The 19,514-nt window shown below is 40.3% G+C and overlaps 2 protein-coding genes across 2 annotated transcripts in view; one reads left to right on the plus strand and one right to left on the minus strand.

Annotated features, from left to right (window-relative positions):
- Nucleotides 1-812: 812 nt before the first annotated feature.
- Nucleotides 813-5,575, plus strand: prlh2 (prolactin releasing hormone 2). The gene is made up of 3 exons (XM_034132638.1): nucleotides 813-934; nucleotides 3,224-3,397; nucleotides 5,218-5,575. The coding sequence occupies exons 2-3, from the start codon at nucleotides 3,262-3,264 to the stop codon at nucleotides 5,403-5,405; spliced, it is 324 nt and encodes a 107-aa protein (XP_033988529.1). The 5' UTR covers nucleotides 813-934; nucleotides 3,224-3,261; the 3' UTR covers nucleotides 5,406-5,575.
- An 888-nt stretch (nucleotides 5,576-6,463) lies between these two features.
- Nucleotides 6,464-19,514, minus strand: part of LOC117484153 (rab effector MyRIP-like) — a 120,216-nt gene continuing 107,165 nt past the window's right edge. Inside the window, 8 exon segments of the mRNA XM_034132637.1 lie at nucleotides 6,464-9,054; nucleotides 11,069-11,129; nucleotides 11,240-11,335; nucleotides 11,757-11,918; nucleotides 12,710-12,775; nucleotides 12,777-12,902; nucleotides 16,712-17,353; nucleotides 19,042-19,185. Of these exon segments, the coding sequence (XP_033988528.1) occupies nucleotides 9,011-9,054; nucleotides 11,069-11,129; nucleotides 11,240-11,335; nucleotides 11,757-11,918; nucleotides 12,710-12,775; nucleotides 12,777-12,902; nucleotides 16,712-17,353; nucleotides 19,042-19,185 (1,341 nt within the window). The 3' untranslated portion in view covers nucleotides 6,464-9,010.

Genomic DNA, 19,514 nt, shown 5'->3' on the forward strand with positions numbered 1-19,514 from the left:
ATGACATGGGCCCTTTAAGTAACCAATGTGATTATCTTTTCATGGGGCCCAAAATCCCTGGCGGCGCCCCTGGCTGCAACACAAACGTAATTTAAATCTTTCTTGTCACATTATACATGGCATCAACATGCTGGTTACAACAACATAACAATCATGTAACAAAAGGCTAAGGATACGTCCTCATGTTATTATAATCGTGAACATGTAACTATCAAATATCTTTGTTTTGAGTTTTCTATAGAGTCCATTTTTCCCACTTTCTGTTGAGTTGTGTTTCTTGCAATCTCAATTTATATGTCCATCAAAAAGATTTCTTCCACAATTGTTACCCTTTGGTTTTTCTTCCTTACCCCAATTCCTAGTGATAGCTTTCTTGCTGGATATTAGCAGAATTCTGATCAGATATCTGTCACTTGCAATCATTTCCTCAGTGAAACACAAACGCTTTGACCTTGTATTTGATAAAAGACATTGTTTTAAAGGTTCAGTTGTTGCTTTCATAATCTTTAGAGTTTATTTCAAAGAAGAAACTTCCGGTGACAGGAATCGAGGGGGGGGGGGGGGGGGGGGGGGGTTGCAATAGCTGTGATGAAGCTGGTCGATGAAAACCTCCCACCAGTCCCAGTCTCTGTCTGACAGACCTACTTCAGGTGGTGGACTAATTTAAAGTTGTCCACATGTCACCGACTCCCTGATGGACCGCTCTGCTGCGTGAGGAACGTCAGGAAACAGACCTGCTGTCTCCAAGAGAGGAGGGGGAGTTTAAAGAGTGGGAGGAAGGGAGGGGAGGGGGGGTCGTGGTGTGACGGATGTTCTTGATTCATCATCCAACAACAACAGGAGCAGCGTGGGTATAAAAGGTGGAGAACACCTGCTCAACAACAACGACTGCAGACCTCCGCCAGCTGACCTCCGCCTGCCTCCGAAGTCCAGGGTAAGAGACAATATATATATTTATTTAACATGCAAGAGAATGAGGACAACATACGTTATTATTATTAGGTTTTTCTATTATTTGATGGTCTTAATGTTCATTTTGAACCATTTTTTGAAGAAATTAAAATGATTTACTGAACATAGGGAATTGAAACCCTCACTCATCGGTCAGTAAGAAATACAATGATACTAAAAAGAGTAGAGATACCCCTCGAGGTGATTATATTGTTAACTGATTCAACAGTTACATCTTTACTTATCATATCATATGGATAGAGTTTATAATGGTCACTATAATGTGTTTTTAAATTAATTCAAATCTAACTGTATGAATGTTTGGTGCTTGGTGTAAGAATCAAATCCCTTCATGCTATTTTCCATCTATTATATAAAGAGGTACAGCTTTTATATTAGATTGAAATGCAGACCTTTTAATAATCTAACCTCACATGTTATTTTTGATGTCAGATTGTAAGAGTTTATATTTCTTTGGACTCTCATTCACAAAGATTCAAAGGCTTTTTTGTCGCATGCACAAAAGCTACATGTACAGCGTAGACTCTTCAAACAGTGGAACACAGTATATATACTGTTCTGTACTTAAGATATAAAATAGTGCAAGAAAATAGTGCTTGTGATCGACAATGATTGCAGAAAAATGCAGGAATAAGTAGACGATGTACATATCAAATAGAATAAGGTAAACAGAGTATACATTAAATCCTGTACAGTGGAATAAATACCATTCTTTTTTGTCTAATAAAAGGTGAGTGTGCTTCAGTGACCAGCGTCTCTCCGTGCTCTTCAGTGCTGTTTCTATCTGTCGTACAAAGAGGCACAGCTTGTCTATTACATTTGAAAGTGCGTTTTTGATGTATGAGTGTAATCTTTGTGAGAGCTTTCATTAGGATGTACTATTCAAAAGCTTTACTGTCATGTGCAAGATAGCAACAGCGGAGTTTTTGGCAATACAAAGGACATACAATATGCTTCAAACATGAAGAACATACACGAAATAGAGCAAGGAAATTACAAAACGGTGCGAGTTAAAAGCAGTAATAAGTAGACTAAGATAAATGAATTCATCCAGTGAAATAAATACGAGTCCTTCTTGTTTTCAGTGTGTAATAAAAGGTGAGTGTGCTTCACTGACCAGCGTCTCTCCGTACTCTTTAGTGATGTTTTATCATCTATCATACAAAGAGGCACAGCTTCTCTATTCAATTTGGAAAGTTCATTTTACATTTTCTTTAGGATGTACTATTCAAAAGCTTTACTGTCATGTACAAGATAGCAACAGCGGAGTTGTTGGAAATAAATAGGACATACAATATGCTTCAAACATGAAGAAAAGACATGAAATATTGCAAGAAAATAGTGCAAATTACAAAACGGTGCAAGTTACAAAGCAGTAATAAGTAGACTAAGATAAATGAATTCATCCAGTGAAATACATACTAGTCCTTCTTGTTTTCAGTGTGTAATAAAAGGTGAGTGTGCTTCACTGACCAGCGTCTCTCCGTGCTCTTTAGTGATGTTTTTTTTTATCAATTATACCGAGAGGTACAGCTTTTCTATTAAAATGAGAAGCGCGTTTTAAACGATTTTTACCTGATATAAATTTATTTTTGAACTCTAACGGGATACGTTTAATTTTTCTTGGGGCTCTTTTTAACATAGATGTAAGATTGAAAAGCTTTATTGTCACATGCAAAATAGCAACAGCGTAGTTGTTGCCAATAAACATCTTAAGTCCCAACTGTGCACCATTCAATATACAAAATACATAAGATAGTGCCAGTGACAGTATGGTGACAAGGGACACTAATTAAAAAGCAGTAATAAGTAGACTAAGATAAATGAATTCATCCAGTGAAATAAATACGAGTCCTTCTTGTTTTCAGTGTGTAATTAAAGGTGAGTGTGCTTCACTGACCAGCGTCTCTCCGTGCTCTTTAGTGATGCTTCATCATCTCTCATACAAAGAGGCACAGCTTCTCTATTCAATTTGGAAAGTTCATTTTACATTTTCTTTAGGATGTACTATTCAAAAGCTTTACTGTCATGTACAAGATAGCAACAGCGGAGTTGTTGGAAATAAATAGGACATACAATATGCTTAAAACATGAAGAAAAGACATGCAAGAAAATAGTGCAAATGACAAAAAGCAGTAATAAGTAGACTAAGCTAAATGAATTCATCCAGTGAAATACCTACCAGTCCTTCTTGTTTTCAGTGTGTATTTAAAGGTGAGTGTTTGCTTCACTGACCAGCGTCTCTCTGCAGTGCCTTCATCACTCCTCCTTCTCCTCCTCCTCCTCCTGATGCATCCTGGGAGATCAGCTGACGACTGGCTGCCTGCAGCTCTCTCTCTGCTGCTCCTCTCCTGCAGCTTCAGCCGCGCTCACAGCTCCACGCTGGAGCACGACTTCCCCCTCGTGCACAATGTCGACAACAGAAGTAAGACTTTGTTTGTTTTCTATTACCTGCAGAGATTCAAAAGGTAGAGGTGTGTGTTTATGGTCTACTTTTGGTTGACTTCAGTGACCTTCTGATTGTAAGACACCTGCAAATATATATTTTTCTGTACTTTTGAAATGTACATTGTTCAACACTCTGAGGAATATCTAAATCCACTATTTGTGGTACACATAGTCATTTCTTTTTATTAACTAAGTGCATTATTTTGTCTCAATTGACTTTTAAAAGATTTAAATTAACTAACTATAACTATTCTATTTATGTTTAGACTTTATGATGCTGCTGTAATACACTAATCCAGGGGTGTCAAACTCAAATACACAGTGGGCCAACAGTCGAGGGCCGGACTGGTTCAATGTTTATTGCAAAACGTATTGAAATGAACTTATTGCACATATTAAACCTGGAACTAACAAAGCTTCAATGATTGCCTATAAAAACAACATTAAACATTAAATAATCAGTTGCATTCATTTCTTATGGCTCAATCTGCAGCTTCTCCCGAGTCATTTCTTATGATTACATTTTTCCACAGGCCAACAACAGCTTCAACAAAACTATTTCCCTCAAAGAACAAAACCAAACATGCCCTGTTGTCTCAAGAAAGAAAGTGCAGAAGGAAACATCCATTGAACTCAGTGTGCTGCTCTGTGATGCAGTTCAGATACTTGGCATCTCATCTTGGGTGCAAGTTCATCAATGTTTGGGGTCAGGCTCTGAGCTGAGGAAACCCTCAGGATTGAGTGAAGGTGTGCGTGCAATATACCGGCGGGCCAGATCTAATAGTAATTAGAAATTATCCTGCGGGCCGAAATTAAATCCACCAAGGGCCTGATTTGGCCCCCGGGCCTTGAGTTTGACACATGCGCACTAATCTATTTGTATTAGTAGTCTGTACAACACAATGACTTCTAATGAATTAATTCAGCATATAGTTTAAGGAGATATGCTCACAGATTTTATTCAGCTCAAAATGAGAAACACCATCAATCCATTAACATGTGGAACACTTGTTTTTCATGTGATCGACTAGGTGTATTATTTTGTCACAATTTACTATACAAAAAACTGCACGATAATTCCTGTTATTTTGTTTCACTATATGTTGAATGATCTACTTTAGATAACGGTTAAAGGGTGTATGTGTCATTGTTATTATATTATTTATTTTATATACTGTGCATTTAGAGAAGAAAGACCCTATATAGACAATTAAAGGAAAAACGTCTGATTGTATGGATTAGTCTTTTAGGTTACAACATCGATTCGTTGAATTTAAAGTGTATTATAATCATACTGTTGACCGGCAGTAATGTTTTTAAACTTGTATTTCAGCAGTTTCTACAGTTATTTCAGCAATCATATCTATTTGATTCATAGATCATTTAATAAGAGGATGAAAATGATAATACTTCAGCCGGAAATATTGATTGTATAGAAGTAGAACTGAAGTAGGTATTGTGAAGAAAGGATATATAATAATAAGAATACACTTTATTTGTATAGCACCTTCCATGCACAAAGCAGCCCAAAGTGCTCTACAGAAAACACAACAATATTAAAAAACAGGGATCCTAATGAAATTCCATTGAAGTAAAGCTGACAAGATATAACATAAGAAGAAAAGACCCAAAGGGAGGGTAGAGAGGGGTTGTGTGTGAATGTGTGCAAAGGTAAAGAGTGTGTGTAATTGCACAGAAAGGAGAGCAGGTTAGTCTTTCTGTACTTTCCCCCCCTAGTGATCTCTGTTAGTATTGCACCATGCTCTGCTGACTCCTCTGTTCCTGTGTGTCCTCCAGGTCCAGAGATCGACCCCTTCTGGTACGTGGGCCGCGGGGTGAGACCCATCGGGCGCTTTGGGAAGCGGCACAGCGGCCTGCAGGGCAGCGGGGGGGCGACGCCGGGCCTCAGGACGTTATCTCTGCTGCTGCACAGCCTCAGGAACAAAGAGAGTCTGGAGGAGGAAGACAGGGACTGGTTACCCTGACACAGAACGTTTCATTTTGTATCTGAGCTCAAATACTGCTCTCACTCATACCTGTGTCTCTCTCTGGTGTCTGTGACCAGGCCTTGGTGGATGATCCTTCATATCTGTACATAAAAATGCATCTATATTGATTAATAAACGAGGATGTTGTGATTATATCTGCGCGTCACTTTGCCTTCACGATAACATATATAAAAACAGTCGTTAAAAATAAGGAATTTGTTTGGTTTTATTAACAGTTACATATTTCACATGTTATATATATGTGATATATATTGAATACTTTATCAACGGTTAAAAATATGTTTTTGGTTCATCTATCTATAATGTTTAATAGATGTTTTACAAACAATTTCCCTTAAAGTGGACCTATCATGCTATAATTGAATAATATAGTGTAGGACCATACCTATAAAAGGCATATTTATACTTTTTTTTTTTCAAAATACCAAACAGATCATGCATTTTAGCCATGCCTCATTTTGCTCAATTTGACATTTTCTAGCTGTTTTTGCAAGGGCTGATTCAATGAGAACAGCACCATCTACTGGCCTGGCATATGTACTACAGCGTCTCCAGCGCTTTCGAACGGCAATGGCTGTCTCCTCCTGATTGGTGGAGTTGGCCCAATAGCCGTAGCGCCACCGTCCTGACGTCAGGACAGTGTTCAAATCTGGATCAGTTTTTATCAGATCCGTTGCAGCCCCTTTTTTAGAGATTTGGGTATGGAGGAAAATAGAGAGGGTTGTGTTTTCTGACACTTGGTGAGTTCCCTGGAACACCGGGGACACATATTCATGTAGAAAAGACGTACAAAAGTGCATTTTGCATGATACTGTAGGTCCCCTTTAAGGTTTGCAAATCATTTGGTTGTCATTTCAAATACTTAATATAATATATAAAATGGTTATAATATCACTTATAAGAAAAAAATAGTATTTCATTAAGTAAAACAACTGTGGACTAAAGTGTAATTCACCATTAATAGTATTGGTTATTATAAAGTGTTACCACCGTCCTGTATTTGCACAACAACGATTTCTTTAGAATAAGACATCTTTTTAAGTTTGCAAATTTTATTCATTTCATAATACATGTTTGTCTCAGTGTGGCACATAGAGAATCTGTATTTTTTGCTTGATAACATTTCCCCCAACATGTCATATGGAGCGCATCGAACGATTGCACATAAAGTGAGAGTCCTACATCTCACTGGGTTTAAAGTGAGATCTGTCTGCAGCTCTGAGGGAATCTCATCATTTATCCCGAGACACCGTTACAGTAAATTCGACTTCCTGCGTGAACCCCGCCCTCAGGACAATATACACAGTCTCTTGCACACAACACTGAAAGATTGGTCAACTATGATTGGGCAATACACATATTATTCTATATCATATCCATCTTTTCACACATATACATATATTAATAAATTCTGTGATGAGAGAATATTATTTTTTACATTAGAAAAATACAGGACACTGATGATTGGACCCTTGTGGCTGTGCTTCTCATGGGACATTTTCACATCAAATTTCGATAAAACCAGAAACATGCTTTTATACATCGACACCTCCGGAGAACAAGATTGACAAAAGTACAGGATCAATGTGCAAAACCCGAGAAGTGAAAGGCTGGGATGAAGAGGGGCAGAGCATTCATTCAGAGGATCATCACACCTTTTTTAGTTCAAGCAGTCCATCAGGAAAAACAACTCTGCAGAAACGTTGACAACCGTATGCATGGCTAACTGAGAATCTGACTAATGCAAGTGGTCACAGAGTAAAGAAAAACAACCAAAAATGAAAGGCAGTATTCTCAAATCTAGTGTTTAAGGAGTACAAATACAGTGTGTATCAGTGTGTACTAGCCGCTCCAAAGATGCCTGTTGACACCCGTGTTTTTGCATCATTTACCATCGTCATTACTGGCAGAATATCAAATGGTAAATGCAGGCGTACACTGAAAGCACTTTGAGTCATAGAACCGACTGAGGAGGGCTCCTTTGAGGAGAGAATAAAGCCTTCAATGTGCAATAGTACTTATATCAGTGATATTGCATAAAAACGTTCAGTAAGTACAAAAATAAATTGCTTGTAACAAAATCATGGTTTCATGGCATTTGTTTTATAGCCCATGTGACTTCATTATGTAAAAAATCTTTGCAAGATTGAATGAATGCAACACAAAAGTTTGGACATGACACAGCGAAAGGTTAAAACATGAAAATACCTTTTTGTTTAGAAAAGGCCACAACGTTTGAAAGTAAACAAATAAAATGACTTTGGGTTGAAGAATACTGAACAGGGGGAACGTTGGCAAACCTGAATGTCAGACCTGAGCTGAGTTTGTCTGACATTCAGACATTAGTTTCACTCGTTTCAATGTAGAAGCCCATAGCTCTCACATTAAGGCTGTGTGTGTTTCTACTTAGCTTTAATAATACTTGGAAGAAAGCACTTCCTCGACATGTATTTGAAGAATAATTGGACATTATGGGAAATACACTTTTTCATTTAATGAGAATCGTGTGTCTGTAGCCTTGTTATGAAGCTAATTAGCTGGTTAGCTTAGCTTAGCTTAAAGACTGAAATTCAGGAGAAACATTTAGACTGGCTCTGTCTGACGGAACAATATATGTCTATCTTTTGTACAGTTAAAACAAAAATATAAATCTCTATATGTATATGTATGTAAAGGTGAACTTTAGAAGTGCTGCTAATATCATAACCTTTGTGAAGTCAAGCTAGCAAGCTAGAGTCTTTATGCTAAACTAAGCTAACGGCTTCATATGAACTGTACAAACTCTACTGTAGTTTTGATCTTTGTCTGTAAATCTAGTCAAGAAGTTATTTCCCAATACCAATCAAGTAACTACTTTATTTGAGGCCGTAAAGAAGGGATAAAAGATTTCTCAAATGTGCTTTGTTTTTCCTTTTTAGCCCTCTAGCATTTTCAGTGTTAGGAAGGAAGGACGAAAACAGTCGTGGCCCTGATACCTTGTGTATCTTAACCCTTATTTTCTGGCAAGTGCATGAATTATTAAAATGGTTAACATATCAAAGGTGTTACAATCATTCCCCAAATGAGGATTACCATCTGATAGCTGTGTGTGGAAATCATCCATAAAAGCTCTGAGGGGGGCTTAGAGTTTGACATGTCACCTGTTGAGAAAGAGGATGCAGTATAAAACACTGGATCACAGAAAGTTTCACATGATTTTTCCACGTCTTCATTGTACAGTAAATCACAATACTCTTGCAAACAGATAGAAAAGGGGAATGAGAGTTATTCTTGTCTGTACAGATGTTATTTTTGCCATGAGGATTGTTTGCAGATTTTTAAGGCAGAGACTGTCGAGTTATCCTTGCTTTATGTTACGAAGTGAAGAAATGGACGATTCATGGAAAAGACCAAAGAGCCAGTTGTCTCTTTTGCCGGTTTTTGACTGACAGGGTACCGACAGAGTGCTTTTAGGGTCACAGGGCAGGTGTTGGCCCCTGATTGGCCTGGAGGCGGACACTGGGTCAAGGCACTGGATGAGAGGGGCCCGTCCCTGGGGCTCTGAAACCGCCCTGAGGGACTCCTTGTGCTGCTGACTGTCACTACGGCCGAAACACTTTCACCTGTTGCTCTGGCTCCAACTTCTCTGAAATTCAAAAGAAGAAAAAATGGCATTTAATATCCAACATATGACTTCCTGCCTGTGAGTTTGGTGGCATCCATTGCAGTCATTGCTGTCAGCTTCACTCGGATAGGATTTGTTTTAATGTTAATAGTCCATGAAGTTTTTATCTAAAGCCGAATTACCCGCAAAGGTCTCCGCCTTTCCCAAAACAAACAGAGCCGGCGTTTTAAACTGTTTACATACTGAATAAAGCAGTTTTATGTTTAAAATGTGTGTTTCTCGAAGGCAGTTTGGCAGACAGAAGATGTACAGGCTGCGAGATAACAATAACGTTTCTCATCTTATTTATCTTATAGCTTAAGATCCAGACATCCAATAAAAAAGCTTTATTGGGTTAAAATGTATATTTAAAAGTACCAAAATCTATACGTTTTATTGTAAACAAATGTGGGTTAAAATTCATAATCTCGCAGACAACTGTAACGCTGGCAAATTTTCAAATGGATAAACTGCTTTTACCAAAGACCAAATGAAACGTAAATAAAATTACAGATTTCTCTAGGTTTACTGAAAGAAGTAAACAACTAAACCAAATATATAACGGGGGTCCAATTGTTTTACATTTTAATGGGGAAAAGTTACATAATATGATCCCAAAAGTAGGACTTTATGAAGCTCCATCTAGCAGAAAAATGGGGTTGTCCAGAGAAAAAGGAGAAACTATTAATAACATATGATTCAGATGAACACATCAGACTTGTGTCTAAAAGTCACGACAGTCTTTACCAGTCATACATTTAGTGCATAGTGTACGATGGCCAGACTAAAAGGACACGTTAAGCTGGAACGAGCGATGTGATTACATGTCTCGGTCACTGATTTTGCCCCATTGTCCAGCGTGCTTTCTGGCTTTGGAGATGTGCTGAAAAAGCCACCCTGAATCAGAGCTATTGTGCGGATTCTGCTAAAGGGAAAATCGAGACAGACGAACAGAAAAAGGCCATTCACTGATATGAAAAAGAGAACCGAATTCTTGTAGGTTGATACATCTAATGGAGCTTTTCAGTTCCTTAGTCCCATTCGAGCAGATGTATTCACATCCTTTCATCCGCCAATGACAAAGCGTAAAAGGTGTGATGTTAACTAAAGATGAAGCCTTTCGTTTCACTCCCCATCTGCAGCGGTTTCACACACACAGAGCGTGTTTGTGTTTAGGAGACTTTGCAATGATGATGTGTGAGTTAGCATGGTTGGAGACACATTTTGCATTATCTATCCATGACTGGTATAGTGGAGGGTTCACTGTACAGAAGATAGAACATCAACGCAGTAAATGTATTCAACACTGCTCTGAAAAGTACTCCAGAAAATGTATGTTTATTTCAATATAGTACTAGATGTTTCCAAATGTATGTATGCATGCAAATAGAGGAGTACAAAAACAAGAAAATTCACATTTAAAAAGCAGGAATCAGAGAATTTTTTGTGTGTTCTCTGAAGACGTTACTCTCACCAAGTAATCGATGGGTGAAAAAGCTGCCAATTAATCTCACAGTTGACAGGTAGGTGATTTTTGCATTTCTAATCAGCAGCTTGTGTGCGCTACCCGTTGTGCAGCGACACATAAACACATACGCTGCTGGTCTTTAATCAGCTGTTGTGGCGTAACTAGGTTCAGAACAAAGAACTGGACGTAAGAAATGCAGTAGTGATGGAGGAGGGTAGAATGTGCATTTTTAGATCTTTATGCTTTGATGCTTTAAAAGATGTTGCAGTGAATAGACGATCTCTTGTTACTGTGCAGCCTGCGGCCAGAGGAGAGCAATTAAGCTTTGTGGTTTGCAGCTGAGGAATCAGGCATTTAATCACCTTCAGTTACAACACAGCTCGAAAAATAACTCATTTTATTTCAATATAGGTTTAGATTTGTCACAGTTATATATGTTATCTTATTGTTTACATGTTACCGAATGAATGTATGCATGCAAATAGTTTGTATATGTATGTACTGTGCAAAATAAACCTTGTTAGGTACCTTTCAGTGGGGGGGCAGGGAGCTTCCTCCTCTGATGGCGTGATGAGTCCAGGGTTTGAGGCTGTAATCAGAGTATTGGTATTATACACTTCATCCTAATACTTTATGATAAAATGCTAAGACCATGGAGATATAGAACATATTTCTGTGTTGGAGAGTGCCTCGAGTTACCATGGCCTTTGGCTTGAACTTGGAGAAATGATTGCAGACATTCACATTCAACCCAGCTGTTTTCAGAGCGGATATCCTCGCCTCGATGTTCGAAATCTGAAGAGGAGACACAGACTTTATTTAAGGGGAGACACTTCAGGTGAATAGGGCGAACATTTTCACTAGAAGATATCACCAAGAAACTTCCCCAGCTGATGACTTACATTCAGACAATTGCTTATAGTTCATTTTTTGAGATGTTATGTTTATATATGGGAATGAGGCATCATCTAATGCTAATTTATTAATTTGCACTAGTCTGAAGGAAGACTTGTTATGGAGGAATAATTGCCTAAACTCTCAGAATGAACCAGTGCATGAAGAACAATGTCTAATCCTATAGTTTCTCGCCTTAAAGCACAATTAAATACAACATAATTAGAATTTTTCTTTTAAATAAACTATATTGCGTTGAAGAGTCTGTGATTTGGGGCATGCATGGCCCAAACCAAACTGCAGGACCCCTCCTCTCAAGTACCTGTATCTCAGAGTGCTGCACCTGGGCGGCAGCAGAGGCCACCTGGTCCTCCAGGAAGGACAGCTCTGTGTCGCTGGTGCCGCTCTGAATGCTGCGTGCGCACTCCTCCAGGTCCCCCAGCTCCCCCTCCAGGCCGTACACCTCACCTGCAGCCAGGTACACCTACAAAGGGGAGAAGATGAGAAGATTCAAAGGTTTTATTGTCATATGCACAAAGCTACAGTGTAGAAATGGCAATGAAATTATTTTGACCTGAGCTCCTCCAACAATGCAACATATATAATGAAATACATATAAATAAGTAGATTAAGCATTTAGGCCCAGTTCCAAACCGCCCCCTACACACAAATGGTTGCCTCAGATTATTTTTTACTTACATTACATTACATTACACTTGTTAGACGCTTTATCCAAAGCGAATTACATACTCAATACTGTGGACAATCCCCACAGGAGCAATTTGGGGTGAAGTGTCTCAGGGACACAACGACATGCTGACTGCAGTGGGGTTTGAACCTGTGACCCCCTGATCCGAACACCTACGGACAAACCACTGCGCCACACGCCTACTTAGGATCATATCCCCATGGCTAGTCTAGAAAAAGGTAAACGTGTGGATTTGATCGTACAGTTTTGTATATTTACGAAGACTGACAGGACAACAGATCATTACAGTCCTTAGCAACGGTCATTACAGTCCTTGACAGCGGTCTGTTCTACTGGATTAACGTGTCACATGTTCTGAATTGACCAATCAGAACTTTATTTAGCCTCTGTATTGTTTATGGTTGAATGTGGGCCGTACATCTTTTCTTAAAGAGGGCCCTGAGTTGAAAAGGTTGGGAACCGCTGCCCTAGCTGTAAGAAGGTAGCCTCATTCTGCTGTGAGTGTTTGGGGCCTTAGTTTCAGATCACATTACATTACTTTTATCATTTGGCGGTAAGTTGCTTACGTTCTCCTCCATCTTGGTGAGCCTCTGGTCCAGCTGGCGGGTGTCGGAGCTGTTGGACACGGGGGGGGGCGCTGAGGGGCTCTGATTGGCTGAAGCTCTCTCCTCCTGCCTCTCCGATCAGCTCCTGTGTGGCGTTCAACACCTTCAGCACCTCCGTGGTGATGCTGCAGAGAGAGGCCGCCGAGTACTTCTGCTTCACCACACACACACACACACACACACACACACACACACACACACACACACACACACACACACATCAGACGCAGTGATACTCTGAGAAACCTTTTAAGGGACGTTGAGAGCAAAATGAGTCGATGCATGTGTGGAGAGAAGTAGGACATAGATAGTGAAAAACATCTTTCAGGAAGCCAGGGGATTTTACAAAATACAATTAGGCAAACACATTTGATGATAGAAGGGGAGCAAACAAATGCGACAGCCCTATATGATGTCCTTCAAATAATCTTATCATATCCCCCACTCAAATATATTTTGTTTATTGTCATAGAGGAGTACAAACATTAGAAAATTCACATTTAAAAAGCCAGGAATCAGACAATTTTTTACGTGTTTTCTGAAGACGTTTTTTCACCTTTTCACCATGTAATCGATTTGTGAAAAAGCTGCCAATTAATCTCATAGTTGATTTTTGCATTTCTAATCAGCAGCTCGAGTTATAGACTCTTCTTGCACTATTTCAATTGTATTTGTATTCACTTGCACCTCTCAAAACATTCCTTGCACAGTGGAGGTGCCTGTGACCTAAGTTGTTCATTGCCATATCTACACTGTACTGTAGCTAATGTGCACATTACAATAAACAAGCCTTGAATCTTGTGCTGCTGCTGTGAGGTACGCAGGTGCAGAACAAAGAACTGGACGTGAGAAATGCAGCAGTGATGGAGGAGGACAGAAAGTGAGAAAGCTTTTAAGACAAAGCCTAAGGAGGCATCTTTTACATCTTGAGGCTTTGAAGATCTCGTGTTACTGTGTAGTAGCAATCATGGCGTTTAGTTTGCAGCCGAGGAATCAGGCATCGAATCACCTCCCAGATGTTAGATAAAGCTCACATCCTGCATTGTATGACCAAGGAAAAACTAAACATGTAATGTAACCAATGGAGTTTTGTTGAACATCACGAGCTCAGTTTAGTCATTTGGAAAAGGATGAACAAATCAGCAAAGTAGAAAAACAAAAACATGTTTATTCATTTTTGTTTACTGCTTGTTTACTGGAGCAGCTCGTTCCTCCAAATCCATGCCTGCCTCCAAATCTCTGACGACTAATGATATAAATAGTGAAGAAAGCTGCCGTGCCCGTTTCTGAATAGATGAAAACACTGAGCAGCAAGGAAAGGAGAGGAGAGTGAAGAGAGACGGATCATATTCAATAATGAATGAATCACCGGCTGAAGCTTTGATCAGTGAGTATTGATCCGTGTGTTTATGTAACGAGATGAGAGGCAACATATTATCTTAAAAAAACAAACATTAGCACTGATCTTAAGACTGAAGCAGAGATATCGACATGGGTTGATCGATGGAGGAAAGATTGATATTTGGTAAGAGGGCCGTGAACATGAAGATCAAACAAGCTCCACTATTAAAGTTGAAAATAAACATAATGTGTATTTAAAACATAATTTAGCTGACATACAAGTTGGTGAAGAAGGTAAGAGTCACTGGAATATAAGCGCAGTTATTTAATCCATTAAAACAATAATCTGTATTTATTCCGTATGCAATGTACACATTATAAAGCCCCCTGAGAGATATGTGATATTGGGCTTTATAGATAACATTTAATTGAGTTATAGTATTGAATAGTAGAAGCTAGTTTAGGGATCACTTTTGTAAGAATGGGTTAGGACTCAAAATGTGTTTTTCTGGTCCTTTTGCCTTTCTTGAGTTGTTCTACATCTCATTGCTCTGGTATTAGTGGGCGAGTTTGAGGATCTATTTCTGTCTGAACAACAGACCAACATTCCCCTCAGCTTTTCGGTTAGCATAAAGTTGGTTTAGGTCAGTTCCTCTAGTCTATTTCAGATCCATCATCTCTTGAGGGACGGCAAAGTGCTCACCCGCCTTCCCCTCCTGAGTGCATACCAAAATAAGCCATTTATTTTTAAGCAACACATTAGCCTGTGATTTCAGTGTTTAATTCTGTCTGGTGTGTGTGTGTGTGTGTGTGTGTGTGTGTGTGTGTGTGTGTGTGTGTGTGTGTGTGTGTGTGTGTGTGTGTGTGTGTGTGTGTGTGTGTGTGTGTGTGTGTGTGTGTGTGTGTTTTATAAGTCCATCGACCTGCCTTTGTGTGGGTATGACTGGTCAATACATTCATGGGAATATCAATACTGGAACACAGCTTTTAAACTTACTAATGGATCGTTGATTTTACAACCAGATTATGAAATGTGGATAATTTCTACAATCTACAACATAACTGTGTCCAGATTCCATAAACACGCACATACAGCACTCAGTATGCACTGCATTTACTATTATAGTTATTACACAAGAATTCACACATTTTTTTACAGGAAATAAAGCAATACGTTATTTGATTTTCAACTTTCATATGTCACTGTCTCGATTATGGCAAAAATCATAATCACGATTATTTTGGTCAATAATTGATATCACGATTATTAAAAACGATTATCCATTTACTTTGAAAACATCCATTTATTTAAAAAAAAAATGAACAGTATGTTTTTAACAGTTGATTACCCTGAACTTTAAGTATAATTCAACTGAAAACACAATAAAAAATAAAAAATAAATTAAATAAAATAATAAAATAATAATCGTTTTATTTCGATTACGTTGTTTTCGTAATCGTTGCAAGCCAAAATCGTAATCGAGATTAAAATACGATTAATTGCACAGCCCTACTGTCAGCTAAAATTCAGATTTTGGACATTTGAAGTTGTTACAGTTGATTTTGGGAGTTGCTGAATTGTTTTCATTTTGGATTTGTAATTGTTTTAGTTGCTCCTGGTTGCTTTGTCATTTCCTGTACCCACTTCAACTGAACACGACTTTTTATGCTTCTGCTATAATTAAAACGTGTACATAAAGAAAGCAGCAATGGCACAGAGGCAGTTTCTTCCAGTCAAAACCAAACAGAACAGCGCTTGTGTCTTCAAACCACTCTAACCTTATGAGCCTTTTATTAAAAATATCCATTCCAGACTTTCTGTGAAAGATATCTTCCAGTATAACTCCTGAAAACCACTTCTAAGCAGTTTATAAAGAAACACCAGGCTGGTTTACTTTGTATTGCAATTTCACAACAGCTGCAGCTACTAAAGGTGTGTGTGTGTGTGTGTGTGTGTGTGTGTGTGTGTGTGTGTGTGTGTGTGTGTGATAATGGAGGTTTGCACGAGACATGACAGAATTCTGTTGCTTTCACGCTGATATCTCACCTGCTGCAAGAGAGAGGAGAGCAACTGAAGCCTCTGCTGTTGCTCCAAGTCATGCTGTTCTTCCTGACACACACACACACACACACACACACACACACACACACACACACACACACACACACACACACACACACACACACACACACACACACACACACACACACACACACACACACACACACACACACACACACACACACACACACACACACACACACACACACACCACACACACACACCACACACACACACACACACACACACACACACACACACACACACACACACACACACACACACACACACACACCCAAAAAAGAAGAAGGGAAGCACAGAGAAAGACGGAAACACAGGATGAAGGAGGCAGTGAGGATGGAGGAGGCAGTGAGGATGAAGGAGGCAGTGAGGATGAAGGAGGCAGTGAGGATGAAGGAGGCAGTGAGGATGAAGGAGGCAGTGAGGATGAAGGAGGCAGTGAGGATGAAGGAGGCAGTGAGGATGAAGAGTGATTGAGAAAGTTAGACAGACAGGCAGACAGAAGCAGAAGACGAGTGTTGTTCTCCTGATCTCCTCACCTGGTTGTCTGACAGCGCCCCCTCCTGGAAGGATGGAGTAACAGCAGGTGAACTAGCGCTGGATCCACTCCTCCTCGCCTCCTTCTCAGAGTCTCTCTTGTGTTGTCTCTTACGTTGTCTCTCGTCTCCTCTCTTTGGCTCCCACTCTTCTACCTTCTCTTCCAAACACTCGACCCCCATCTCTAACCTCGTCTCCTCCCTCTCTGAAGGACTCTTTATTAGTCTCTCCTCCGGCCCGTTCCCTTGTTCCACCGTCTCACTTTCTGCCTCTCTTTCTTCCCTCAGTCTGTCACTTCCTCTCTGTCTCTCGGTGTCTCTCGTCCTCTCCTCCTCTTCCTCCTCCTCCTTCTCCTCCGACGAGCTGCAGTCTTTGCTGTTTGCTCTGCTGACCAGCTGGCTGAGTCTGGCCCTCAGCTCCTCCTCCAGAGAGTCTGCAGGCGGGGGTCCCGGGGCCACAGATTGGGGCTGTGGAGGGCTGGGGGCCGCTGAATCTGGTGCCACCGTGTCCAAGTCCTCTGGCTCAGGGGTCATGGCGTCTGATTTGAAGGCGTCCGGGGCAGCTGATGGCACAGAGTCGGGAGCTGACTGCTCCTCACTGAGGCCCCGCTTCAGGAGAGCGTTGAGGAGGACACCACTGTTCTCCTTCAGGGGGGGGGGGACAAAGAGACATCATCAAAAAGTCATACATCATGCTCATTGTTTAACAAACTGCAAACGACTCAATTCCTTCTACAATCAGATGAACTGCATTATCAAACAGCCTCTCAATGGGGAAACACTATCTCACACTTCATTTCTCAATGGCATAGGGGAATGATCAGATTGAAAGGCTTTATTGTCATATGCACAATAGTTACAATGAACATCTGAAGTTCCAGGCTTCTTCAGTGCAACCAACAATATACTTAGAACATTAAAAGAGTGCAAGAATAAATAGAAATAGGATAGTGCAAGAGAGGTGCAACGGACACAATGGTGCAAGTAAAATGCACTATATACATGTAAAATAGAGCACATGTGTCAAACTCAAGGCCCGGGGGCCAAATCCGGCCCGTGGTGGATTTAATTTCGGCCCGCAGGATAATTTGTAATTACTATTAGATCTGGCCTGCCGGTATATTGCACGCACACCTTCACTCCATCCTGAGCCCAAACATTGATGAACTTGCACCCAAGATGAGATGCCAAGTATCTGGCTTGAACTAGCATCACAGAGCAGCACACTGAGTTCAATGGATGTTTCCTTCTGCACTTTCTTTCTTGAGACAACAGGGCATGTTTGGTTTGTTCTTTGAGGGAAATTGTTTTTTGAAGCTGTTGTTGGCCTGTGGAGAAATGTAATCATAAGAAATGACTGAGGAAAAGCTGCAGATTGAGCCATAAGAAATGAATGCAACTGATTATTTAATGTTTCATGTTGTTTTTATAGGCAATGATTTAAGCTTTGTTAGTTCCAGGTTTAATATGTGCAATAAGTTCATTTCAATACGTTTTGCTATAAACATTGAACCAGTCCGGCCCTCGACTAGTACCCATTTTTAAATGTTGGCCCACTGTGTATTTGAGTTTGACACCCCTGAAATAGAGTAATATAAGATAATTAAATGTGATACTTTACAATAGCCCAAACGTTCAGTATAGATCAGTGCATGTTTTTGCCTATACTGTTTTGTCTTAAGAATCTGTCAGGAAAGCCTGTGAGTGCAGGTGTGATGTACCTGATGATGGACTGAGAGTGAGTGCAGGTGTGATGTACCTGTAGATGGACTGAGAGTGAGTACAGGTGTGATGTACCTGTAGATGGACTGAGAGTGAGTACAGGTGTGATGTACCTGTAGATGGACTGAGAGTGAGTGCAGGTGTGATGTACCTGTAGATGGACTGAGAGTGAGTACAGGTGTGATGTACCTGTAGATGGACTGAGAGTGAGTACAGGTGTGATGTACCTGTAGATGGACTGAGAGTGAGTACAGGTGTGATGTACCTGTAGATGGGCTGAGAGTGAGTACAGGTGTGATGTACCTGTAGATGGACTGAGAGTGAGTGCAGGTGTGATGTACCTGATGGACTGAGCGTGAGTGCAGGTGTGATGTACCTGTAGATGGACTGAGAGTGAGTGCAGGTGTGATGTACCTGTAGATGGACTGAGAGTGAGTGCAGGTGTGATGTACCTGATGGACTGAGAGTGAGTGCAGGTGTGATGTACCTGTAGATGGACTGAGAGTGAGTACAGGTGTGATGTACCTGTAGATGGACTGAGAGTGAGTGCAGGTGTGATGTACCTGAGCTAGAGGGTAGATGGACTGAGAGTGAGTGCAGGTGTGATGTACCTGAGCTAGAGGGTAGATGGACTGAGCGTGGCTCCCTGCAGCTTTCTGCTCTGATGAAGACTCTCTCTTGCTCTTCCTGCGTCTCCGTGACCTCCGGACGGGGTCGATCTGCTTCTCCTCCGCCTCGCTGCTGTCCCCCGTCACCTGGGAACACACATCACACTTCAACTTTAGTATTTCATTTTTCAATGCCAGTTCACATTTCAGACAGTACCTTTTTACCCTGCAATGATTGTATTTCCTAAACTATGCACTGGATGAGAGTTTTAGCGAGACTTACTCACTCACTTACTTTAATAATGTCATTGTGTGATTCTTATTTTCTAATGTTTATCTATATTTACTTCTTCTCACACTTCTTAGCTAAGCTTGGAAAAGTCCTTATTAAGACGATGTGTTGCAGTGTTGTTAGTTACTCTCCATGTGCACCAACAGTATGACCTTCAACTCAGGTGAACGGAGAACTTCCTGAT

Source organism: Trematomus bernacchii, unplaced genomic scaffold (genome assembly GCF_902827165.1).
Source record: "Trematomus bernacchii unplaced genomic scaffold, fTreBer1.1, whole genome shotgun sequence".
Taxonomy (NCBI): domain Eukaryota; kingdom Metazoa; phylum Chordata; class Actinopteri; order Perciformes; family Nototheniidae; genus Trematomus; species Trematomus bernacchii.